The 26,874-nt window shown below is 41.4% G+C and overlaps 1 protein-coding gene across 2 annotated transcripts in view; it reads left to right on the forward strand.

Moving 5' to 3' along the window:
* GLIS3 (GLIS family zinc finger 3) overlaps nucleotides 1–26,874 on the forward strand; it is a 300,109-nt gene that overhangs the window by 10,484 nt on the left and 262,751 nt on the right. For both annotated transcript variants that reach the window (XM_075931641.1, XM_006115134.4), the window contains exon 2: nucleotides 4,825–5,295. In XM_075931641.1, coding sequence (XP_075787756.1) covers nucleotides 4,911–5,295 — 385 coding nt within the window. In that variant the 5' untranslated portion in view covers nucleotides 4,825–4,910. The remainder of the gene's footprint in view (nucleotides 1–4,824; nucleotides 5,296–26,874) is intronic.

Here is a 26,874-nt window from a genome sequence, read left to right on the forward strand (position 1 = left end):
AAAAGAATCTAGGGGTCATAGTGGACCACAAGCTAAATATGAGTCAACAGTGTGACTGTTGCAAAAAAACAAACAAGATTCTGGGATGCATTGACAGGAGTGTGGTGAGCAAGACATAAGAAGTCATTCTTCTGCTTTACTTTGCACTAATTAGGTCTCAAGTGGAGTATTGTGTCTAGTTCTGGGCACCACATTTCAAGAAAGATTTGGATAAATTGGAGAAGGTCCAGAGAAGAGTAACAAAAATGAAAAAAGATCTAGAAAACATGATCTGTGAGGGAAGACTGAAATAATTGGGCTTGTTTAGTTTAGAAAAAAGAAGACTGAAAGGGGACATGATAGCAATTTTCAAGTATCTAAAAGAGTGTTACATGGAGGAAGGAGAAAAATTGTTCTCCTTGGCCTGTGATGCTAGGACAAGAAGCAATGGGCTTAAATTGCAGCAAGGGAGGGTTAGGTTGGACATTAGGAAAAACTTCCTAACTGTCAGGGTGGTTAAACACTGGAATAAATTGCCTATGCAGGTTGTGCAATCTCCATCACTGGAGATATTTAAGAGCAGGTTGAATAGACATCTATCAGGAATGATCTAGATGGTGCTTGGTCCTGCCATGAGGGCAGGGGATTGGACTTGATGATCTGGAGCACTGTGTCCAATTCTGGGCCCCCCACTACAGAAAGGATGTGGATGTTTTGGAGAGGGTCCAGCAGAGGGCAACAAAAATGATTAGGGGGCTGGAGCACAAGGAGAGCTGAGGGATTTGGACTTGTTTAGTCTGCAAAAGAGAAGAGTGAGGGGGGATTTGATAGCAGCCTTTAACTACCTGAAGGGAGGTTCCAAAGAGGATGGAGAGAGGCCATTCTCAGTAGTGACAGATGGCAGAATGAAGAACAATGATCTCAAGTTGCAGTGGGGGAGGTCTAGGTTGGATATTAAGAAAAACTATTTCATTAGGAGGGTGGTGAAGCACTAGAATAGGTTACCTAGGGAGGTGGTGGAATCTCTATCAATAGAAGTTTTTAAGTCCTGGCTTTACAAATCTCTGACTGGATGAATTAGTTAAGGTTGTTCCTGCTTTGGGCAGGGGGCTGGACTATATGATCTCCTGAGGTCTCTTCCAGCTCTATGATTCTACTGTATGTATAATGATGAGGGCGTGCAAAGAGCAATTAAGGCATAATCTATATGGTTAATGGAACCAGAATAGCAATATCTGTTGTATTTTACATTCTTAATTGTTTCTGTTTGTGTCTGAGTAGACAACTATAAATTGGTCCAATGTCACAAGCCTAGTCCGAACTACCTAGTTCGTGCTGCGTGTAGCCGCGCGGCACGGGGTTCGAACGAGCAGGGATTTAAAAATGGCGGCGCCCAGTTTATGCAAATGAAGCCCGGGAAATTCAAATCCCGGGCTTCATTTGCAAGTGCGGTATGCCTACATTACCCCCCTAGTTCGAACTAGCAGGGTAGTGTAGACATACCCGAAGAGATTACAGAGAAGTTAAATGACTTATCTGCATTACCTTCACTACAGAGAATACGGGGGACATCTGCTGCTGCTATAAATTTGCTGCAATTCAAAAAAGGACAAAGAAGCAGACATGGTGAAAAGTAAATTAGATTTTTTTAAAACATTGATTATTTTTAAAAATTTAAGATCGTGTGGTTGGTAGCACAGAAAATTATATTTTATAATATTTATTTTGGTAATGCCCCTTTAATATTGTTGACTGCTTATATTTTCTTCCATGCACATAAATGTCAGTCAGTACTAAAAGTTACACGTAACTATCAAGAAGAAAATCAACTCAAGTATAATTTAAATTAATGAAATATATTGATATAATGGTTAGCTTGACATTCAGTGAAATATAGTACATTTCTTCTGCAAGTGTGAAAAACAGTAGCAGATGATAAAAGTATGACAAAAACAAATCAGAATTCTGCATCTTATTGTAACATAGAATATTACAGAAAAATAACAAAGAAAGCTGAGTATTAGTAACACGTGGAATATATTGACCTGGATTTGAGAGAGCTCTAGAGGTGTATATATATATATTGTATAGAAATATTCTTCTGTCAATTAATCTAAATACGCTGTTTCAGAACAAAACTAATAAATCTGTCAGGTATAATCTCCTCTTTATTATGCTTGCACTTTTCTAATGTAGTTAAAAATTATAGACAAGAATGATTTTGGCTAGCTGCTGATTTATGCTGCTGTGTTGTACAGCCTTGCCAACAGCATGACAGATTTTTGTTTATAAGTTCTTTTTCTAAAGAGCCAGTCACCTGTGTTAGGGCAAGGTACATTCTGCTTACTAAAATGAACCTTGGGAATCTAAGAACATTCAGCTCTGTCTGTCCTTGGTTGAATTGCAAAATGTGATTTATGCTGCAGCCATGCAAAAAATAAATGATACTGCTTTTTAACCAATGTGTTTTTCTAATTTACATTCTTGTAGTATAAAAAATTAACAATGAAAAATAAGAGAATAGGATTAGGCCTTTCATTATTGAGTAACAAATTGAAATGTGCATATGAATGTGTGTATATATGTACAGTATGTGTTTAATTTATATTCATTAAATAAATATATATACACATGCATGCACACACATGCTCTTCAAGGTGCTGAACACTATGGTCCTAGTTCACCAAACCAGTTACGTGCGTGCTTAGTTTTTTTTGGCAGATCAGGGCCATAGTGCTTAGACCTAGTAGATCGAAGTTTTTAACTCTAAGCATGTGAATAGAGCAGTCTGGGATGGCTGTCTGGGTACCTGGCACTAAGAGTTACCTTGCTACTTTCACTACTAGCATGAGGGAGTCGTGTTAGTGGTAACTGGATGTTAGCTCCCTGACTTTCAGCCACTCAAACACTCTTCACTGGGCTGTGCCACCTTTGTCTCTCTCTTTCAGGTTAATGAGGGACCTTGAAGTATTCCCTTGTGATACCTAGCCCCTGACACTGGCTAATCACAGGAATCCCAGATCCTCTGCCCCCAAAAGAGCAATGTGCCCTAGTTTACTAGTATGACTTTAAATCACCTCACCTGTATAAGACACAGCATTTATAAGTACTTGTACTAAAATAAAAATAGCTTTATTTAAGAGAGTAGAGATTCAACAGAAACAAGACAAAGTGGTGGAAAGAAATTGTTACAATACAAAACAAAATAATAAAATATGAACTTGGGTCTACACTTACTACCAGTTACCTTTCCTACCTAATAAAGTAGCTTTCTCTCCAAAGTTCAGTCTGTTGCAGAGCCCCTCTCTATTGAAACATTCCCCCCCTTTTTTTTAACCTTCAGCTGGTTTTGATTGATTGCAGTGGTCTCTGATGGCTTTCCATTAATAGGCTTGGGATGGAGCAAGGCTAGCAATTAGCCTTGCATTACATCACCAGTTAATCAAAGAGTGGTGACAACTCCGTTGTTTCTGAACGGATTGTCACCAAAATATTATCCTGTAGTGATTAACCTTTATTACAAGACCATAAAGCATACTTTCAATATAGTTACATACCTCTTTAAAGATAGTGAGTCTCCATAAGTTATGAGTTTTCTATAGATACTTCACTTTATGAATAAATAATCTGCAAGATGTGAGTTGTGTGTAATGAATTTGTCCGGTCTGAGATGAGAGTTGTTTGCAAAGAACAAGTGATCCTTTGCCAAGTGGCTTCTTTTTCATGTAGTCCTATGGGTTTCTGTCGTGAACCATCTCATCTGGTCCTGTGCCCATTGGTTTCGGTGGAATTACTCATGTGCTTAAGTGTCTTGCTGGATCAGGGAGAGGGTGCCTAGTCTTTTGCAAAAGAAAGCCCTCTGTGTCAGGATTAATATAAACATGTATGTTACATTTGAGTCTCAGTGTTGTGTGTGCAAATTGCAATCATGCAAAACAGTTAGCTTGGCATCTAGGTGCTCATATAACACACACACCATGTGGGTGTGGAGTACTTTCCCTCTTAGTGGCAACAAGATCACTTACAAAGAGAATAAATGTTTTAGCTCAAGTGGTAGAGACTAATGTATTAAGCTCCAGAGGTCTCAGGTTTGATTCCACTGTATCGGCAGTATGCATCAACAAATGCAGCTTGTGTTCACAGATCTATGCAAGTGAAGAAATACTCTGGGAAAAAATTGAGCTAGCGCAATGCTTTAGAAAATTTGCCCCATCGTTTATTATGACATTAAAATAGTCTGAATGTATAAGATTGACATCTTGATATACCTTTGCAATTATTACAATGATTTTTTATGAACTTAGCATAGTAGGACACACAGCGAAACAGATTTCAAAGGGTTTTTCTCTACAGGATGGGATTCCACTAGGAAAAATACTGTAATTCTGACCTTTAGAATGTCAATGGGCATCTCTTTCATGTTCTATACGTAGCTCAATATTGCCTGGTTGCAGTGTTTTGGTTCTCATCACCTTTTTAATCAATAGACTGAAGAGCTGGCAGAATGGGACAGTGGTGCTCATATTGGTTATGACTTCCACTTAGCAGCTGCTTTTCACTCCAGGTTGACTTCCTTGACTTGCTCAGCATTCACTACCTTTCATGGCTAGTTTGTCTAGTGTGAAGACAGCTGACCTTATTATAAACTTCTGCTTTTGAAGCAGCAGGCTTTCTTATTACTATTCTGAGTCATCATTCAGCTTTGTCCTCTCTCTTTGATTGCTTGTATATTGCTCATACTTTGCCGCTCACAATCAATTTTTTTTTATTTAGTTAAATATTGGGTACAGTCCTGTCATCATGTATTATTCACTGTAATGTAAAATATTTTATGTATTTTAACAGGTTTAATCACTATGGATAACTTGGACTGATATCACTGAGACCCGTGGATCTGTATAACACATTTTGATCATTCCAACTACTTGACAATGAATGGCAGGTCATGCAGTATGAGTCACCGGATTTCAGGTACCCCCCATGGTCCCGGGATGATCAATGGACAACAAATTCCACCGATCAGAGTTCATGCAGGAACACCTTGCCCATCTTTGAATAGCAGCACCCCAAGCCCAGCTATTGGAAACTTGTCCGCCAGTCTCCATTTAAAGATGCCCCTTGGAGGAGGGGTAGCTCCTCAGAGCAACATCACTGATAGTACCATCCACCTCCCTGCTTTAAGTCCCAGGAGACAAGTGGTTACAAATGGGAAGCCTTTATTCCAAATCCCACAGCCTCCAGGGCTGCCAGCACCACAGTTTTTAAAGTCAAAGCAGCAGGAGTTTGGGAACAATTTCTCCCCAAGCACAATTAAAGGTAGGAGCCATTTTCTAATGCTACTAGTACTGTTTTTCTGCTTATGATCCTTCCTTTGCTGCTATCGCATACTTAATCCTATTGGCTTATATGAATTAAGGTCCATATTCTGTTGTTTTATCACAGTTATTACCGATGAAAAAGATTAGAAATGGTTAGTGAGCATGTAATCAACATATTCTGACTTTGCTTTGCTATTGCAATGTCTTAAACCAACAAGTCCAGGTGGTAATTTTATTTGCTTTTTTAGTAAACTTGTGCAAGTATTATAGAGAAAATTCTGTAGTGGATGGTAATGAATGACTAAGAACTTCTCATGGCTGCAACAATGTTGTTTAGGTTTTTGAACTGTGTGTGCTGCACAGTGTGTAAAGCTCTTTAGATAATATGAAGGGCTATTCCCCGTCAAACACCTTTCAACCATAACTTGCTGGTTGATTTTTGGAAAAAATTGTATGCGTCATCCCTAACTAATGACGAGCGAACCGTACAGGGTGTGGAGCTCAGTTCTATTTGGATAGACATTTGTGGCTTCAGAGGCTTATCTGAATGTACCTGAAACAGTGGAGTCTGAAAACAAAAAAGGATGGAACTGGGGGATTTGATTCATGTTTGAAATACTGAGAACTATTTCAAGTATTTTGGCACCTCCCCTTCCAGTCTTGGAAGTGCAGGGAATTCCAGATTGAAGGAAGTAGGCAGTTAACATTTTTCAAACATCAGAAAAAGTTTTTGCTTTGAGTGAAAGTTTGAGGTAAAGTGGGGAATATCCTATGTATTTCAAGTGGTTTGCTTCAGCTGCCTCTTGCTTTTCACAACTTTAAGTATGTGGCTGAAGTATTTGACGTGTTTGACTATAATGAATATACTATAGCTACACCTGCTCATAACAGGCATATTGGACATATTCAATTTTTTAGGAAAACTTTCCCTGCTCTTTTTATTATAAGCAATAAAGTAGGTTGAAAATTCAGGATTTTTTCTTTGGCATCTAAGGAAAAACAGAATTTTTAAGGTTACCTGGGTGTGTGAACTGCGTTTGGTAAAGTTATATATAATAGGTATTGGTGCTGAAATCAAGAAAAGAAAACAGTAATAATTTACATTAAAAGATGTTGCTCAAGGTACTATTAGTTTTATAAAAGGCACATTTCTATTTTGTAATTATGTTGCAAAAGTTCAAAAGGAACATAAGTACAATTTCGAAAAACCTTCTGTCCTAGTAAGAGTAATGTTTTGTAATCCATTTGTGTATTGTGAGAATCCAAAACATATTGTTTTTTCTTATTCTCTGGATAAGAAAGGCGAGTCTGAGCAGGCACTATTGTATGTCTCTTACTTTAGAGCTCAGTATTATCTTACTTCATTTGTGGCACTGATTGCATAATAAAATTAAAAGTACAGTGTTAAGGCATCTAATAAAGAAAATATTGGGCATTGTGGGATTTTTCAGGACATAAAATATTACAAAATAGACATAATTTATTGTTAGATATGTGTGTATTCAACAGCAATTTGTGAACTATCATTTTCACTTTAAAAATCTACCCTGGCTCTGCAAAAAAATACTGTATTTTCCGGCGTATAAGATGACTTTTTACACTTAAAAACATCCCCCAAAAATCGGGGGTCGTCTTATATGCCGGGTATAGAACGTACCTGTGCTGATACTGGTCCCCAACACGGTGCTCGGGGCTGGCCCCGGGCACATGGCGCACGGTGAGCGCTGGCGGGGGTAGCGCCGGCCCCGGGCGCGCGGCGCTTGGCGGGGGAACGCCGGCCCCGGGCGCACAAGTGTCCCCGCCTCCTGGCGCCCGGCGGGCGAACGGCCACGCCCCCTGGCGCCCAGCGGGGGGACGGCCACGTTATGTAAGTGGGTGGTAGAAAAGACCCCATCATGGCTCCAACAAGAAGAAGGAAATTTGAAGCCAGTTTCAAGCTGAAAGTTGTAAAGTTTGCCAAGGAACATAATAACTGTGCTGCTGCAAGTCAATATGGAGTAACAGAAAAGATGGTCCGAGACTGGAAAGCAAATGAAGATGCATTAAAGAGTATGCCAAGTAGTAAGTGTGCATTAAGAAGAGGCACCCCACATTGGTCAGAACTTGAAAAGCACGTAGAAGACATGGTGCGTGAGCATCGTCAAAATGGTTATGTAGTGACACGAAACAAAATACGTATGTTTGCACTTCAGTGGGCCAAATCTAACCCAGATCACAGCAAAGTATTTAAGGCCACTGTATCCTGGTGTACTAGGTTCTTGGAAAGGCATAATCTAGTACTGAGGCAAAAGACCAAAATTGCACAAAAATTACCTGCAGATCTCGACGGAAAAGTAAGTCTTTTCCATCGATATGTAATACAACAGCGCAAGAAACATGGCTATGCGTTAAGTCAGATCGGAAATATGGATGAAACTCCTATGAATTTTGATATGGTTGGAAATAAAACTGTTAATCCAAAAGGTGCAAAAACAGTGTTAATTAAAACAACAGGACATGAGAAGTCCAGTTTTACAGTGGTACTAGCATGTACAGCTGATGGCGCCAAACTAAGACCAATGATTATTTTTAAAAGAAAAACAATGCCGAAAATCAAGTTCCCTGTTGGAGTTTTTGTACATGTGAATGAAAAAGGCTGGATGGATGAAGAAGGGGTAAAGCTATGGCTTGATAATGTATGGAGTAGGCGACCAGGTGGACTTCGTCAAGAACGTAGCCTACTGGTGTGGGATATGTTCAGGGCTCATTTAACTACCAGCACAAAGAAAAGGCTGGCAAGAATAAACACAGATGCGGCAGTTATTCCTGCAGGATTGACATCATTGGTACAGCCACTGGATGTGTGCCTAAACAAGTCATTTAAAGATCGCATTCGAGAATAGTGGAATGAGTGGATGGTTAGCAGCGAAAAGTCATTCACAGAAGGAGGAAACATGCGTGCGCCACAATTGGATGTTTTGTGTAACTTTGTCATAAAAGCCTGGAATGATATTGATGCAGAAACAGTAATCAAGTCTTTCAAGAAGTGTGGCATATCAAATTCTTTGGATGGTATGGAGGACGACTTCTTGTGGCAAGATGAAGGGGAAGCCAAAGCTGAAGCCACACCATCTGATTCGGAATTAGATCCATATGATGACTGTCTTACAAATGTACCACAAGATGTCATTGATGAACTTATGATGTCAGAGGATGAACATGATGAGGATTTTTAAGGATTTTAAGTACCGGTAAGTCAAAACCATTTTAATTAAAATTATTTAAATCAAATCTGATGTTATTAAATGGTGTTGCCTTGGAAGGGGGGGTAGTCTTATACGGCGAGTATAGGCCAAAACCTATGTTTTAACTGGAAAATTAGGGGGTCGTCTTATACGCCCAGTCGTCTTATACGCCGGAAAATACGGTATTCACTAGTAACAGCATCAGCAAATCTCAGTGTCATTTAAGAGGCAGCAGGCAGGAGTGGGCTGAGAGAAAATGCATTAGAGCAGGAGGGAAGAAAAGTGGACCTGGCCTGCCTAAAAGACCCTTTGAAATATCAAGAGGGGATAAAAAGGTCTTATCATTAATTTAAATTATAATTACAAAAAATCCAGGATGTATTGTTTAAAGGGAGTTCTCTCAGAAAAGTAAATTTTAAAAATGTACCATTTTCAAATAATCAAGTTTATATCATCCCTTTAAAATGTAGTTATGCTCAGAAAAATGGCTTGGTATAAAATGGCATGTTATTCTGTGACATCTGCTTGGTATATCTTTTTATTATGATTGCTCTTTACTTTTTGGGCAAAAATAAATACTTTCTATATTTTTATTTCCCATTATCTCTATATTATGAGAAAATCACCTGGATTCTGTTCTGGGCTGTATATCAGCTGTAGAATTGTTAACTAAGTTACAATTGCAGACTCTTTATGAATAGTAATGATGAAAGAACCAAAAATAATTAATCATGACTTTCATATACCGTGGTGAGATTGTAACACTGGAACCTAGAAAAGAACCTTTTTATTTGGAAACTTCATAAAGTTTATCTTGAAATCATTGTACAACCGTAATCATGAAATCCATTTTTAGAGTTATTTCCCAGTATACAATTATAATGTAAGATTAGCCAATAATTGGCAGCAGAATGTGACGCTCTCTGTGTGAGGAGGAATTACCTCAACAGCTAACCATAAGATAGTAGGATTTTAAAGGATTTAGGCATGAGGAGGCTATTTTTAAGTTTCCATTCTGACTGTTATGCTGTGTGTTAATTTCACATCCTGCTTGTAAAATTCGGTATCAGAAATTTAATTAATGCCCTTAACTTATTCTGTAAATTGGTTTGGAGCAGGAGCTTAATTTATTCTCTTGGTAAAGTATCATATTTGCCTATGGCACTATGTTATTGCAAAAATTATTCTCCTGGCTCCCTGTTCCCATCTGCAACAAGCACGGACTACTTGTCAGCACTTTTCAGGCTCCTAGCCCCATCCCACCTATAGTCTCTTAGGCTTTGTCTACGCTTACTGGGAGATTGACACTATGGAGATTGCTCTCCCAGGGGTTGATTTAGCAGGTCTAGTAAGGTCATGCTAAATCAACCACTGATTTCACTTTCATTGACTCTGGCACTCCACCGGGTTGTGAGAAGAACGGGAAGTCAACAGGAGAGTTTCTTCTGTCAACCCCCCCGCAGTGGGGATGCCATTGTAAGTTGAATGAAGGTATGTTGACTCTAGCTATTTAACCTTAGTTTGACTTTGCCCCCTAGTGTAGAACAGGCTTTATGCAGTATTGAGCTATTAACTCTCATCTTCATTCCACAAATGATGCCAGTCTTGACTGCCCGTTTTTATAATATTCTTACAAACATCTTCATTCTTTCACCCAGGCCTCCCCTATTGTTTGGGATGAGCTCATTGTAAAGACAGAAAAAGATACTTCATCCTCCACCTTCAAGATCCCTCCTTAAAACCATGCTTTTCAGTGCTCCAAAAATCAGCACACTGCTTAGGCAGCTGGTTTGCTGTGACCACTGTTGTCGTGCTGACCTTTGTCTGCTCATTTTTTTTGTTGTGCTCCCTTCTCATCTGTTTCATTTATCCACATTTTTTCTGTAGTCCTACACTTAACCTATGTCTACACTGGGAAGGTTTGCTGACAGAAGTGCAGTCGATGTGCAAAAGTTGCCAAAAGTGAAAACTGGTCACGCAGTTTTTTCTGCTTTCCATTGTCAATGTCACCAGAGCAAAGCAATGTGGGAAAACATTCCACAGTACAGTGTTGTGGGAAGGCAGAACGGATTCCTGAACTTCTTGGTATTCCTTTGTAGCTTTGTGAGCTCTCTGTTCTGAGGGATGTCAAAAGAACACAGCTATCTCTCCAGCCTTCCCCCTGCAGCAGCAGTAATCTGCCTGCTGCTATGTTCTTAGCAGGGCAGAGCAGGAGCAGTCCAGTTATTTGTTCTTTGTTCCACAAATGGACCCTCTAACTCAGCTTTGAAAGGGGAAGGGTACATGCCTGCAAGGTAGCAGAGATCACAAAACACTGACACAGCCATCAGGGCAGGCATTGGGGGATACTGGAAGCCAGGTCTCTTGTCAAAAAAACCTATCAAAGTCTGCACTGGCTTTTTGTCAACAATAAAGGGAGGGAAAAAGACACAAGTCTCAGATATGGAAGTTTTTGTCACCAAAACTGTGTGTTTTTTCCCAACAAAAGTTGCATTGCAGTGTAAATGCTCTCACTGTTTGTCAGCAAAATGTGCCAGTGTAAACAAGGTCTTAGATTGCAAACTCTTCAGGGTTGGAACTGTCTCTTTGTTATATATTTTATGACAGTAGCACCTAAAGATGCATATTAGGGTCTAATCTTTGGATGAGCCTATAATGTTTTTATCATATTGATTTTAGACTAGGAAGAACTGTACACATACGATCAGTGTACACTTATCACCAGTCCAATTCAAAGCATAGAATCATAGGGCTGGAAGAGACCTCAGGAGGTCATCGAGTCCAGCCTCCTGCCCAAAGCAGGACCAATCCCATCTAAATCAACCCATCCAGGGCTTTGTTAAGCCGAGACTTTAAAACCTCTAGGGATGGAGTTTCCACCACCTCCCTAGGTAACCCATTCCAGTACTTCACCACTCTCCTAGTGAAATAGTTTTTCCTAATATCCAACCTAGACCTCCCCCCGTGGATCTGAGACCATTGCTCCTTGTTCTGCCATCCGTCACTACTGAGAACAGCCTCTCTCCATTCTCTTTTTAACCTCCCTTCAGGAAGTTGAAAGCTGCTATCAAATCCCCCCTCATTCTTCTCTTCTGAAGACTAAATAAGCCCAAATCCCTCATGCTCTCCTCATAGGTCATGCACTCCAGCCCCTTCATCATTTTGTTTGCTTTCTGTTGGACCCTCTCCAATGTGTCCACATCCTTTCTATAGTGGGGGGCCCAAAACTGAATGCAATACTCCAGATGTGGCCTCACTAGAGCCGAATAAAGGAGAATAATCACTTCTCTAGACTTGCTGGCAATGCTCCTCCTAATGCAACTTAATATTCCATTCGCCTTCTTGGCTACAAGGGCACACTGTTGACTCATATCCAGCTTCTCATCCACTGTAATCCCCAGGTCCTTTTCTGCCAAACTGCTACTGAGCGATTTGGTCCCCAAAGCATCAGCAAGACACTGAGGGTGCGTCTACGCTGCACTGTAACTTGAAATAAGAGACACAATTTGAGCTATGCAAATTGTGTATCTTATTTCGATGCTATTTTGAAATAGCTTATTTAATCATTTGGTGCTGTCTACACAGTGCCAAATTTCAAAATAAAGCACTATTCCAAAATGACCCTTACTCCTCGTAGAATGAGGTTTACAGGGACCTTGGAATAGTAAGCCCAAAATAACGGGTTTGCTGTGAAGACACAGGATAGCTATTTCGGGATTCTCTGATATCTCGATATAGTGTTGCAGTGTAGATGTTGCTTCTGAAAATAACTTAAAAGGAACACAGTAAATGTGCTCATATGACTACTGCTCTGAAAAGTGCCATGGTTTTCTTTGGTTTGACAAGCTTTGTCATTTTTGTCAGAGAATTTTACTAGAAAACAATGAATTTGAAGAGTAAAATGACAAAGTGTCTGGACCTATTCTGGGTAGGACTTTCAAAAGTGCTCAGCTCCCAGTGGTATCATACCACTGAATGATAACAATTTCCATTGGGTAACAGAGTTAGGCCAACACCGAGTGTTTTTGAAAATGCTGACCATCTCCCACCCCCCGGGCCAATGACCTTGGTAAGAAGATGAGAAATGGGATTCAAAATATTCAAAACAGTGAAAGGATTTAGTTTGTGCATCTTCCATTAGAATTAACCCTGGCCAGTTTTGAAAATCACAAATAGATATTTAACCCAGGGCCTGCACCATGGAAGACAATGATAAAACTGCCACGTATCTTACTGGAAGTGCAGCATCAAGCCCTATGTCTTTAAACTCCAACAGCATCCGTCTTTTACTAATAAGTGATTGATGTTGTCATGGCTAAGATTTTCAGCAGATCAGAAACCCAAGAGTCACTCACAACTCACTGAAAGCAGCAGTTAGGGCATACCATAAACAGTGCTTCCTTGTGGGACAAACAAGTAAAAGAAGTAGTTTCACACGGTGGTGTTTAAGGGGTTCAGTTTTCATGAGTTCCATACTTGGAACCTCCTGTTCTTAGAGTCTCCACTTGCTCCCGAAAGACTGGGCCTATAGTCGTCAGGAGGTGGGCTCAATTCTGGCCTGGTAAACTAACCTGTGCCTTTAAGGCTACAGTCTTCTGTTTTCATGTTCCAAGCTACAAGCCCAGAAGTACTCAAACTCAATACAGTTATTGAGAAAATGTGAAGATGAGACAGAAATCCTTTTAGTCATGAGTTTGTGCATTGATGCGCTTGGAGATCATGTAGTACAAAAAGTAAAGACCACTGTGAAAATGATCAGTATTTAAAGAAAGGGACGATAACTTCAAAGGACTTTGGTGAAAACTTGACTGATTACAGACTTAGGGCTTGATTTTTCAGTCTAGGAAGGCCAGCTCAGAGAGGTCTTGGAGAAGCAAAAGATGGCTAATGGAGAATTCTCCTCTGGCAGAGAGATTCTTTGCTGGCATACATCTGATGGAAGTGGCTATTCTGCTGCTACATCATCCACCCATCTTATATGCAGTTCAAGAGAGCGTGTATAAGGGTCGTGGCATGGGCAGGACAAGAAGGGGAGAGAGTGTGTCAGAATGGCATTCTAATCTACTACATTCAATCCTCTAGGAGTCTTACAACAGTGACATGAATGTGAGCTGTCCTGTACAGCAATATCTTGCACTAGGGCTGAGCATGTTTGAATCAGGGAGTTGCAACCAGCTTCTTGTAGCCACCACGCTGAAGGTAGCAGATAATCCGTACCTTGGAATCAAATCTTGTCTTTAGTCACACCAATAAAACTCTCTAGAAATCAATGTAGTTGAAATAAAGGGAGATAACGGAGACTTGAATCTGGTCTTTAAAGTGTGACTTGGAAATATTTGTGATAGGTTATAAGAATCATCCAAGTACATTTGTTGGTAAAATTACCAGATGGAAACCATTTAAAAAAAGCTTTCTCCAATAAACATTGAACAAGTTGTGCTTCATTTACACAGTCATGTAACCTCCAGCAAAGGTGTCTCTCATCTCTAATGTTTGTGATTCCCACAAGCGCTAAACTTGACACATCTGACAGTTGTGGGTTTGGTTTTTGCAATAAAGTGGTACATGCTTGATACATGTGATCATTAAGAAACTGCTTCGATGAACAGTTAGACCACGACAAATTGGGATGTGAATCTGCCTCATATGAGCCTGCTGCAGGCTAACTCTCTATGGCTTGCCTACACAGCAGCGTTATTGTGGCATGACATAATCTACATCTACACACAAGCAGTTATTTCAACATAATGTCAAAATAATATTGAGCTGGAGGATTGCTTACTCCAACTCCTGTAACACTTATTGTATGAGGAGTAAGAGAATTCGGGGAAAGTGTTCTATCACGAAATAACTGCTGTGTAGACAGTGCTCTGTGTTCTTTCTGATGATGCATGGTAACAGTTCATGAGAGTGCTTTGATCTAGTCTGTCACAATTCAGGGCAAATGCATCTATATTTTCTTGTGTGGAGACCCACATCTCTTTTCTCCAACTGGATTATCTCCAGACTGAATGGTTCTGTGTCATTCCCAGTAAAAGGTAGGCTTCCGAAACAGGCTTGCTTGCTTTCTTTTCAGAGACCAATAAGAGTGATGACTAACAGTTATAAGTTATCACATAGCATTTCCTATACAGCCGGTCTCCGACTTATGACCATCCGCAATTACGACCAAAGTGGTCGTAAATGCGGTTCCCAAGTTACGAATGCGATCCGGGCTTACGAACAGTGCGGTCGTCATGTAACTCAATGGGATCCAAGTTACGAACACTTCGAGTTATGGCCAAGTGTTTGGTCCATAACTCATTTGTAACTCAGGGACCGGCTGTACAAGCCTATTTTACAAGCAGCACAGACACCATATTAAAAAAAAGTAATCATGCATACACATGCTAATATGCTTATGAGAGATCACCCCAAGTCTAACATGGATGCTGGCAGGTGATGGGTCTCTTCTGTGGTCAGAAGTTCATTGCTGATAGCCACAGGAATTACATTAACTCTCAAAGTTACATAGAGTCTCTAAACACCACATAAACAATTGCATTTTTATTAAAATGACCCCAAGATATTAAATCTAATTCAATAAGATGTAACTTAATTCCATCAAGTTTATCCAGAATATTGCAGAATATTCATAGAATCATAGAATAATAGGACTGGAAGGGACCTCGAGAGGTCATCGAGTCCAGCCCCCCGCCCTCAAGGCAGGACCAAGCTCCGTCTACACCATCCCTGACAGATGTCTATCTAACCTGTTCTTAAATATCTCCAGAGAGGGAGATTCCACCACCTCCCTTGGCAATTTATTCCAATATTTGACCACCCTGACAGTTAGGAATTTTTTCCTAATGTCCAATCTAAACCTCCCCTGCTGCACTTTAAGCCCATTACTCCTTGTCCTGTCCTCAGAAACCAAAAGGAACAAATTTTCGCCTTCCTCCTTGTGACACCCTTTTAGATATTTGAAAACCGCTATCATGTCCCCCCTTAATCTTCTTTTTTCCAAACTAAACAAGCCCAGTTCATGAAGCCTGGCTTCATAGGTCATGTTCTCTAGACCTTTAATCATTCTTGTCACTCTTCTCTGTACCCTTTCCAATTTCTCCACATCTTTCTTGAAATGTGGCGCCCAGAACTGGACACAGTACTCCAGCTGAGGCCTAACTAGTCAGTCTGTGACCAGTTCATGATATCCTAATGAACTGTTAATGTGTCAACAAAGTGCACATGAACAGTTAGAGTGTGGTAGGCCGTTGTGTGGTAGATTTACACCCCAGTTTAATGCAGACTAATTGTTCATGCAGACCAGCCAAAAGACTCTTCCTCACTGTAAAAGAAAAAAAAATCATGCCAAGGATTTTGTACTAGCTGTGGAAAAAGGAGCAGCTCTCAAACTGTTAAGCTGTGTGAGAACTGTGAACTTGGTCAGTAAGGATCATTTGTCCCTAGTTGTCAACAAAGACTTGTTTTATCAGGAACAATAACCGCACAGGTTTGAGAGGAGTGTTATGTGCAAATGCGTTAATCAGTAAGCAGCTTGAGCCACATTCAAAATCTTTTACATAGTTATTTTGCTCTTTAGTACTGTTGTTTTTATGTGTCAGTTGGCACAATCTGAAAAAGAAGTTCATCAGTATGCAGTTGGGTTCCTTACATGGGAAGCTTAACTCTGTCTTACTCCCCCCCCCCCCCCCCAGTTGTTCTCTTTAATCAGTTTTCAACAGCTTATAATCTTGATTATTGACAATGTTGAAGCAGCAGCGAAGTGATTAAATGATACTGATCTTAGTTTGTATTCACATACTTCAGCAAACTTGACATGGTTAAAAAAACAAAACAAGACTTGATCACAAGGAGATCACAAATGGGAACTTCTGGCAATTTGCTGGGAGATGTGATTGAAGACAACAGAAAGAGCCCTGGGTGAATTCTTTAACTACATTTGGCTTTTGCCAAAAGAACACAATTTAGAGCATGAAACTCTCAGAACTTAATTACAACTCCTCATACAATAGCATTTGAAAGGATTGGTGAAGATACTGGAAAAAATAAAAGGAGAAAAATGTATTATGAGGCTTAGCATACTGCAACTAGAGTGTATCTGAGGTATATTTTCCCTCATTTCCATGTAAGCTGTAGCAGGTACATTATTGTTGTAAAAGGGTCCTTTGGCAGGGGATGTTTCAGAATGCAATTTGTTTTGCGTTCGCCATGCTTCAAATAATTTAACTATTGAGCCACCATAAGCATAGTCATCTGAAGAAGTGGGTTCTGCCTATGAAAGTTGATGATACCATCTGTGTGTTTTGTTAGTCTTTAAGATGCTGCTAGACTATTCATTGTTTTTTTTAAGTTTTTATGTATTTATGCAGTTTTTCAAGTATATTCTTACATAATACCAGTGGTGCTGGAACAGGTTTTGGAGTGGGGATGCTGAGCGCACCCCCATTTGCTCCTGTCTGTGCACCCAACATCTCCTAGAGTTGTGACTGGCAGCCAGTTGAGACCCTGAGTCTGAGTAGGGATCCTGGCTGGGACCCTGGGTGGCAGGAGTTTGCTATGTCCTACACCGAGGCACAATATCAAAGTTAATCATGGGAGTCATTTTTGGGGAGACTAAAAGAAATTATCTCAAGCATGAATTTCTGTTTTGTTTGTGTTAAATTAAAGAAAATGTGAAAAGACAAGGAAACTAGCAAACTAATAGGCACACATATCCAAAAGGTCCCGGGCAACTTAAAAACATCTTTCAAAAGTATTAGGCCTTGTGCCAAAATGAATCTACTTTTATATTGGGACTCTAAAATCCCTCAAGAGCATTAGGCATAATTCCAGCACTTATCCATTCTGTGTTAGAATTTAATTTAACTCCTGTTATATTCAATACCGCACCGTTTTTCCAGTATTTTGTAGGTTATAGCAGTTAGGATTTTTTTAAAAATAAATCACATTTATCCAAATATAGCATAACAAAAAAGTCCAATAAAAAAACCCTGATATCTGCAAACTCCTGAGGCTAAATTCCCCTCTGTTAAAATGGTGCAATCCAACTGAAGGCAAAGGATAGTGTTCAGCACTATTATATGCCACTTTTTGCTTAAAGTATCTGAGGACTCTGATATGCGGGAAGCCTTCAGCTAGGTAATGAAGACTCAAAAGGTGGCATTTTATTTATATATATATATATTAATTAATTACTGGCTACTGAGGAAGCATGAGCAAGGGTGCAAGGGGGAATGATGTGCTCATTCAGCAAATTCTATAAGGAGCTCTCACGGATAGAGGACTTAGCAAGCACTAGTTGTAAATTATTAATGCCCGGCCCAGTATAATCTCTGGAGAATGATGACAATACAGATGCCATCTGCTCTCTCCAGGGACTCAGCAGCTCCCACTGGTGCAGGGATGTGGATAGATGTGGATGAACTTTACGTGTCTCTACACTAGAAAGGGTGAATCAAACTCATTCATCTTAGATTAGTGTCACAGAGGAAAAATTGGCTCCTTAACTATAAACAGTTTTTAAAAACCCCTGATAAAATACAGTAAACACAAATTAATGAACAAAATGCTCCACCAACAATTTGTTGTTTCATTAGCCTTATTTAAGATGCTGCACATTAGCAAGTGATCTTCAGTTCTGCTTTTTCTCCAATAGATGGCAACATGAATGTCTGTGTTCATACAAAAGGTGCACATTTTAACTGTCCTTCCGTTGGCTGAAATTTAGAATGGTTGTATCAGCAAATTTTTGAAATTACTGTAATGCCTAGTGAGAAGATAGTAAGGTTTAATATGTAGTAAAGATGTTAGCACATAGTTGTTTAAATGACTAACCAGTAAGCCTGGGTTTATCGGTTAATCCAGATGACTACATGCACTCCCCCCACCTCCACTGCCTTTGTATCAGAAGAAGGAGCCAGTGCCTGTGAGGAACTGGCTTAAAAGCCAGCTCCCCATAAGCACCAGATCTGCCTACCCTGCCACCTCCCCGCGCTGCTGCCTCTGATAGAGAGGCAGCAGCATGGAGCGTGAGGGGGGCAGACTGGAGCTGATACGCACAGGGAGCCAGCTTTCAAGCAGACTCCCTCTGTGTTCTGGGGCCATAGACCCACCTGCCTGTTTCCCTTTTGCAGCCTCCTACAGAAGCAACGGGGATGAGGGAGACAGGAGCTGGTGCTGGGGGGAACCGGCTTAAAAGCTGGTTCCCCCCAGCACTACTTCTATGGTGGGGGGTAGGGAGCAGGGAAAACTACTGCGAAGCAGCCAGTGTCTGCAGTACGAGCCAGGACTGAGTTTGGTTGCCTGCCCACGTGGCTCCTAATATACTTTACATGCAGAGCTGCAGTGGGGGTAGCTTCTGGCACCTGAGCCAGCCTCTTAAAAAATTTGCTGGTGGGGGAGGAGTGAAATGTGTGTAGTCAATAGCAGTAATTGATAGGCTTTTGCTTATCGTTTAATAGTATTACATCCCTAGCCTGGGCACTCATTAATGGATTTAAAAGTAGCCATTCTTCTACAAAGGAATTTCACAAGCTAACTACAGAGAGAGACTGGGGAATTGACCTTCATATGCAAATTTGACACTGTTTCCCTTGGCCTGAACAAAGACTTGAAATGGATGTCCTGCTATAAAACCAACTTTCCTTACATTCAACGCTTCATTGATATAAAAAGCTAAATAGGGGACACTTCTAACCCACTAAGTTAGTTTCATTAGCACTGGCACTACAATTGACAGATACTTTCCCCCCCTTCTTTTTCTGTTATACTTTCAAGAGTCTGACCTTTATTCCCCACTCAAGCTAATATAAAAGAGTGGGTTTTGCCCACACGTGCGCGCGCGCGTGCTCGTTCTCTCTCTCTCTCTCTCTCTATATATATGTATAATCACTTGTTAGTCTGTAAGGTGCTATATGATTACTCATTAATATGATGGGTGTGATGCAAATGCTTATAGTAAATAATTAAAACAGAAGCTTAGTTTTTTTGTACAATGAACAGACGTTTTACAAGTGTAAAATTTAACATCTCAGATACAGAATTATGTTATGATTAGTGTATTCCCTTGTGCTGAATAATGAAGCATAGCAGAAATACACATTTGGTATCTTTTATCTTATGTGTGTTGGACAAATAAAATTACAACAAAAATGGATTGGAGTTTTGACACGTTTATGTGCAAAATTGCTAGCATTTGGTGGAAACTGCACATCTCTGGGCTGGCGCTTTTAAGGCATATAACTTTTGATTTGTCTTTTTGCCCTACCTCTGTGCCACAGGCAAGACTGATCTGAGTGATGTCCTTATTGCTCACTTCACCTTTCACCATATTTTACAGTAATATTGCAAATCCTATTCTCTTCTTTACTGAAGTCCAGATATTCCTAAACAGGACAAATGGCTGACACTGTCGTTTATTTAATCACTATTTAACATATATTGGTGCATATACTTGGAAAATTAGCCACTGCACAGGCAACTATTCATAATACTTTAAATAGTGATCTGTATAATGATGTTATGACCATATATATGAATGTTACACATTTTGCCTTCAGGAACTTGGAAAGTTTCAAAAAGCTAATATGCAGCTCCAGTTTGTGCTAATCAACAAGCTGCACTCATCTAGGTTCACTATGTTTTGTAAATCAATATGAAATAATGCAGAAAAATTAACTAAAATTTATTTTCTCCTCTTTGCTGTTCAGAATACAGACAGTTTCCTATATTTTCTATTTATTTATTTTAATCATTTTTCTCCTACCAAGATGTAGCCCAAGCCCTTCAAAACAGCAAACTTGAAAGCAGTTTTGCTCACAGTGAACACTCACTGCTTCTTTACTACTGATTTCACATCAGTGTCCTTGCCAGCAAAAAAATCTCTGGTTCATGGTAAATTAATTTAATACACAGAAATTTCAGGAGAAAGAGGTACTAGGTAAGTAAGGTAATATCTTTTAATGGATCAACTTTTGTTAGGGGGTGACACAACTTCTGAGCTATACAGAGGTCTTCTGAGTACGCTCAAAAGCTTCTCTCGCACCAACAGAATTTGGTTCATTGAAATATATTACCCCATCGATCTTGTGTCTCTGGTAGTCTGTGAGTAACATACTATGGCTATTCTGCATAGGAGGAAAAGGTCTTTGTTTATCAAAATGTAAGTAACAGTATTATGGAATTCTCCTCTCCACTCTTTGTATCTGTTATAAACAACAGTGTGTTTGATGTGTGTAAAGATGGATGCTTCCATGCTCACATTTATAATGATCATTTTCAGTGCTAAGAGAAGATTGGCCTATGGTATCTTATTGCTACTTGGTTAACTTGCTTTACAGGCCCAAAAGATTGCACTGAAGGCGCAGATAAGAAAACACTTGAGAAATATTCAAAATTTTGGTCATATATTTCAATTACAAAAAATGTGCAGGCACATAAGTAACTAGTTTTCGTATGCAAAGTACTCAAATTTGAAAAGATGCATTTATATATTGTCTTTAGGTGTGCTTTCAATCAACTGTGTGCTTGTGCAACATATTCATTTAGCTTGTTTGCACATTCAGCCAGCTGTGTGGCTGTGCATGTATACAGTAAAACTCAAATTTATATACAGTAAAACTCCAATTGTCTGGCATCCAGTGGTCCGGCACTCCTGATAGTCCAGCACCAACTGGAACCCGGAAGTGCTCCAGCCAGCCGGACAGTTGGAGCTCCTGTGAGCCCCATGTACGCTCACGGTCCGGGAAAGGGAAGGGGAGGAGAGGGGAAGGGGATTATACCCCTGTGATAGGACCGCACTCGTTCGGCCAGGGGGTGGGAAGGTAGGAGGAGGGGTTGGCAGGGAATGGCGCTGTGAGGGGCGAACCCTCCACTGTTTTGCAGGGAGGCGGGGGTAGCCCTGCACAGCCGCCTGCTAAAGGCCAGCTGGGGCTGCAAGCGGCAGCAGGTTTGCCCCTCGCCGGCAGACCCGTCACAGCCCCCTCGCCAGACGGAGTACCTCCTGATAATCGGGAATATCCAATAATGCGGCACCCCCTGGGTCCCAAAGGTTGTGTGTGTGTGTGTGTGTGTGTGTGTGTTTGTTTTGTAGGAGGTTTCCCTTGTACCCGGGTCCTCCCCTCCAATTTACCCCTCTATACCTACTCAAGTCTGGTTGATGTCAATAGGTTTATTGCAGTTTCGTTTCACAATGGATACGCCGAGGATAGCTACTCCTCGACCGAATCAATATCGCCTGGCAGGGGGACAAGTTGGGGGAAGGGGGTCCGGGCTCACCCTCGCTCCGAACTCCGGCCCAGGGCCCTAAGGTACGGACTTGCGTCCGGCCTAGCGGAGGGGGTCGAAACCCCTAAACTCCCCCGCTCTCGGGGTCCACTCCACCACCCTGGGCCACTTCTTCCCCCGCGCTTCCTCTCGCGTAGTCGGAGGGCCCCTGGGTTATGCCTCACCCCAAGGTCTCCAAAGTCCGGGTTCCGCTGGGCACTGGCCCCGTTCTCGGACCACCAGGGAGGCTCCTCCCCTCGCTGGCCCGGGGCCTCCATTTAAACTCCCCGCCCGGATGATGCCCTCTCTGACGTCATTCCCCTGAGCCACTTCCGGGTTGCAGGGGGGTGACGTCACTGGTGACGTCACTCCGGCCGTCCCGGCATTGTCTCTCCGCCCTGCCGCGTGTTGCCGGCCCCATTGCTCCCCGCCCGGGGCTTTCCGCGGCGTCCTGTCCCCGTGCCGCCCCGCCCACGTCCTCCAGGCTCAGCGGGGACACGGGCTTTCGGAGGGGGAGGGTCCACCCCGCCATATATATATATATATATATATATATATATATATATATATATATATATATATATATATATATATATAAAGTGGTAGTGGGTGAACCTTAGACCTTAAGTTTTGAAAAATTCTTTTTTACCATATAGGTTCAATCATGGGACAGACATGTAGGAAGGCAGTCCCTATCTCCAAAATGTTACAGTGTAAAAAGATAGGAGGATAGTTCATCATCAATGGAACTATGGACAGAGTAAGAAATGACTCTTTGTGACTAAGGATAACAGACCCTTGTTCATAGTGTCCAATAAACAAACATCTGGGTTATTTGTTTAATTAATTAAATCTCAGCTAAGGAATGTCACTAAACCGGTATATTACCTTTCTGTTAGACAAGTAGGCTAATCACATGCAATGTTTGTCATCTTCAAACATTTATAATGTACAGTGAATAGAAACCTATTCTAGTGCTCTCGTTTATTTTTTTAAAATGAAATGTTATACATCCAAGCAAGAAAATCAATTTCTAAGATGCCCAATTAGTGATGCTTTTTTAGTATCCTCACTTTCCAAAATACCAGTTCTGCTTCAACATACATTACATTTTATGATGAAAGTTAAATGGAACAAATCCCAACACAGAAAAGGGTAATTGCTCCTGGAAGAAATTTTTCTCTCTGATCATATAATCATAAAGCTCTTCAAAAGTGCCTTTTTTGAAAAGGCAAAAGCAGTCACATTGACCCATATTCCCTTTTAGACTATTAGTGTGTCTAACGGTTAGGTCAAGCAGGGATGGATTTTCTGCAGACTCAGGAGAAAACAGCCTTAAAACACAAGATTTCCTCTATTATGCTGTATCTGTTGGAGTGATCGGATAAACCTGAACTGAGGTCTTTATCCAACAAAAAAGCTTTTACTTCCTGTAGCTAGAAGAGCAGTTTTTAGCTGTTGGAGTTTATGACCCAAATGTTAGGCCATGTTGTGGCCTAAAGGGCAGCACGCCAGCTGAGAGCTTCAAAACCCTGGAAGCACTACAACTCACTTGGAGGCCAGGGTAGGAGATGTTATGAGTGTCCCACTGCCTAACCTCTCCTTTGTTTCTGTGGCTGCTTTCTCTGCCTGTCTCTTCCTTATCCCTCTCCTCCCATCCCCCACACCTAATGCAGTGGGGCGTCTCATTCCCACACTTTGAATGGCTGCGGAGTTGGCTTCAGTAGGCCTCAGAGCAACATCTTCCAACTTCCAGATCCGAATACTGTGCAACTCAGCAGTACACCCAGCTTATCCTCAGCCCTAGTGCCTCTTGCTGACCTCTTTTGATCTATATGTCATAGAATGTCTGTCTGAATTTTTTCCCTGTGACTCGTACTATTCCGGTGAATTAAATATCCATTTAAAAAGAGGCTGCTACATTCTAAATTTTTCCCACAGATACAAAGGTAAATAATAAAACATACAACCTTAAATTAGAAATGCAGCACAATAGATTTCCCTGGTTTTTGTCAAAGTTCTCACACACTTTCCGTTTCCTCCTTGCCAGTTTTCCTCATACTCAGACAATTAAGAAATGCATATCCTCCATCTCTTCCTGATCCTAAAAGATATACTTCTGGGGCCAAATTCTGCTTTTGGATACAATGATGCAATGTCCTGGTTACAAGAATTGCACTACAGTAGTTTTAAAAAGAAATTTGTCACTGAATGGGTTAAAACATTGAATTACAACTAGAGAGCCTAATTGATGACAGATTAATTTTCCATTAATTTGAGTGGTTTTGCCAAAATCCAGGAAAGTGGAAGAATTCTTCCATCAACCTACATGCATCTATAGCAGGGGGTTAGGTTGACTTAACTGTGTCACATAAGACAAGAAATTTTACAGTCTTGAGTTGTGTGGCTTCGTTGGCTTAAGTTTTTTCTGTAGGCCTAAATTACCCCTGAGATTAGGGAGAAAGGAGCAACAGTTCCATAGTGTTAACCACAACTTTGCTTATGCATAAGCTTCTGACAAAAGTCATATTTTCTTTCAGATTAATTCTATGTGATAATAATGAATTTTAAAATAGCTGTTGAGGTAGCACACAGAATACCTACAGGGTGAGATTTCCAAAAACACTCAGAATTGGCATAATTCTTCACTCATATTTAACACTGATTTCAGTAGATGTAGAGTCAAGCCTATTCTGAGTGCTTTGAAAAGTTCACCCATACAACTTTTCAATATCATTTACCAGGGTAGCCCCTCTCTGTCGACTATGGGTAAGATTTAAAAAAAGCCTCTAGGTGGCTCAGTATTTGATTTTCAACGGGATTTAGGCACCAAGCAGACTTTAGTGCCTTCAACATTTTTACCTCCTGGCTTGACAGTGTTCTTCTAAATACTTCATTTAAACACATGAAGTATGAAATTAAAAATAAATCAAATACTGTGTTCGTTCATCTTACAGGTTTTACTTACAAAGGTAAAAAAAGGAGTGAATATTCATTTTAAAGAAGCCAGATTGACCTTTTAGCATTCACCTGAATTCATGTTGTATTCATAATAGTCATGTTCTGTGCATTGCATGATAGTCTTCATTACTCTCTGACATTAACAATGGGAAATGTCCTTTAGCAGCCAAGAATAGTGAATAGCCATATTTAAAGTATACATTTTTATATATTCTGTTATTACATCTCAAAAGCCTGGGTTTCTAAGATCAGTTACCTGCAATGTAACTGATCTATAGTGTATATTTATTGAAGAGTGCTGTTGGAATATGTATTAATAAATCTGAAGTTGCTTTGCAAATTGCAGCCAATCAAATCATAACTGTTCTTTCATTAATCAGCATTCTTAGAACATATAGTGCTTTAAAATCAACTTAGTGCTGGTGTCTTAATTAATTAGCATTGGTTCAGTTTAATAAGATCTGCAGTGTTTCTTGTTAACCTTTGACCACTTTTGGTAGCACTAAGAGGACTTGTGGGTATTTGTTTAAAGTGCATAGCATGAAGGTCAGCTAGCTTTCAAGGAACAGGAAAGCTTTTTTTAAAAATGGAATCAAGATGCTGAAACTTATGCTTCAGGTCCAGCAAATAAATGGAAAAACATTATTATCTAGATATATTAACAGAGACCAGACAGGGTTTGTATTAAACTGGCAATTGATAGCTAATGTACAGAGTTGTGGATCTGATCCTCTTCACAAACTTCATCAATGAACCCCAACTATTTTTATCACTAGATGCTGAACTTTGGACAGTTCTTAAAGGATACTGTAGATAACTTTTGGTTTTAGGCCTGGCATTTCAAAAATTGAAAAACCAAAAATAGTCGGGTAGCACTTTAAAGACTAACAAGACATGTAGATGGAATCATGAGCTTTTGTGGGCACAGCCCACGTCTTCAGATGACCGGAGTGTTGGATTTTGGTTCTGGACATCCAACACTCCGGTCATCTGAAGACGTGGGCTGTGCCCACGAAAGCTCATGATTCCATCTACAGGCAGTCCCTGAGTTACGCGGATCCGACTTATGTCGGATCCGCAGTTACGAACGGGGCCGTTCCTCTCCCTGGTCTCCAGCAGACCAGGGAGAGGAAGCAAAGCGGCGGAACATGTGGGCAGCGGACAGGGCTGTCCGCTGCCCACGCGCTCCGAGGCTTGGCTCTGCTTTGCCCCGTCCCCCGTCCCCCTGGTCTGCAGACCGGGGGGGGGGGGCGCAAAGCAGAGCCAAGCCGCGGAGCGCGCGGTCAGCTGACAGCTGTCAGTTGGCCGCGTCCTCCGCAGCTTGGCTCTGCTTTGCCCCCCCCCCCCCAACCCCCTGGTCTGCAGACCAGGGGAACGGGGGGGCAAAGCAGAGCAAAGCCGCGGAGCACGCGGGCAGCGGACAGCCCAGACGCGTCTGGGCTGTCCGCTGCCCGCGTGTTCCGCCGCTTTGCTCCCCGTCCCCCTGGTCTGCAGACCAGGGGGACGGGGAGCAAAGCAGAGCAAAGCCACGGAGCCCGAGGGCAGCAGGACAGCAGGACAGCCACGACACCTGTGGTACAGCAGCTGGGGCGCTGCCAGTTGGTCCCGTAGCGCCGCTCTGGGCGCTACTGGACCAACCGGGCAGCACCCCAGCTGTTCTGCCCCAGGTGTCCTGATTCAGCCACTGCTGGTCAGATTCAGCAGCGGCTGAATCAGGACGCCTGGGGCAGAGCAGCTTGGGTGCTGCTGGGTTGGTCCAGTAGCGCCGAGGAGCGGCGGCGCTACTGGACCAACCCAGCAGCACCCCAGCTGCTCTGCCCCAGGCGTCCCCAAGTCAGCCGCTGCTGAAACTGACCAGTGGCTGACTACAGGAAGCCCCTGCCCCGGGCTTCCTGGAATCAGCCGCTGATCAGTTTCAGCAGCAGCTGACTTGGGGATGCCTGGGGTTCTTAAGTTGAATCTGTATGTAAGTCAGAACTGGCGTCCAGATTCAGCCGCTGTTGAAACTGATCAGTTTCAGCAGCGGCTGAATCTGGACGCCAGTTCCGACTTACATACAGATTCAACTTGAGAACAAACCTACGGTCCCTATCTTGTACGTAACCCGGGGACTGCCTGTACATGTC

The sequence above is a fragment of the Pelodiscus sinensis genome, chromosome 6 (genome assembly GCF_049634645.1).
Source record: "Pelodiscus sinensis isolate JC-2024 chromosome 6, ASM4963464v1, whole genome shotgun sequence".
NCBI classification, from domain to species: Eukaryota; Metazoa; Chordata; order Testudines; family Trionychidae; genus Pelodiscus; species Pelodiscus sinensis.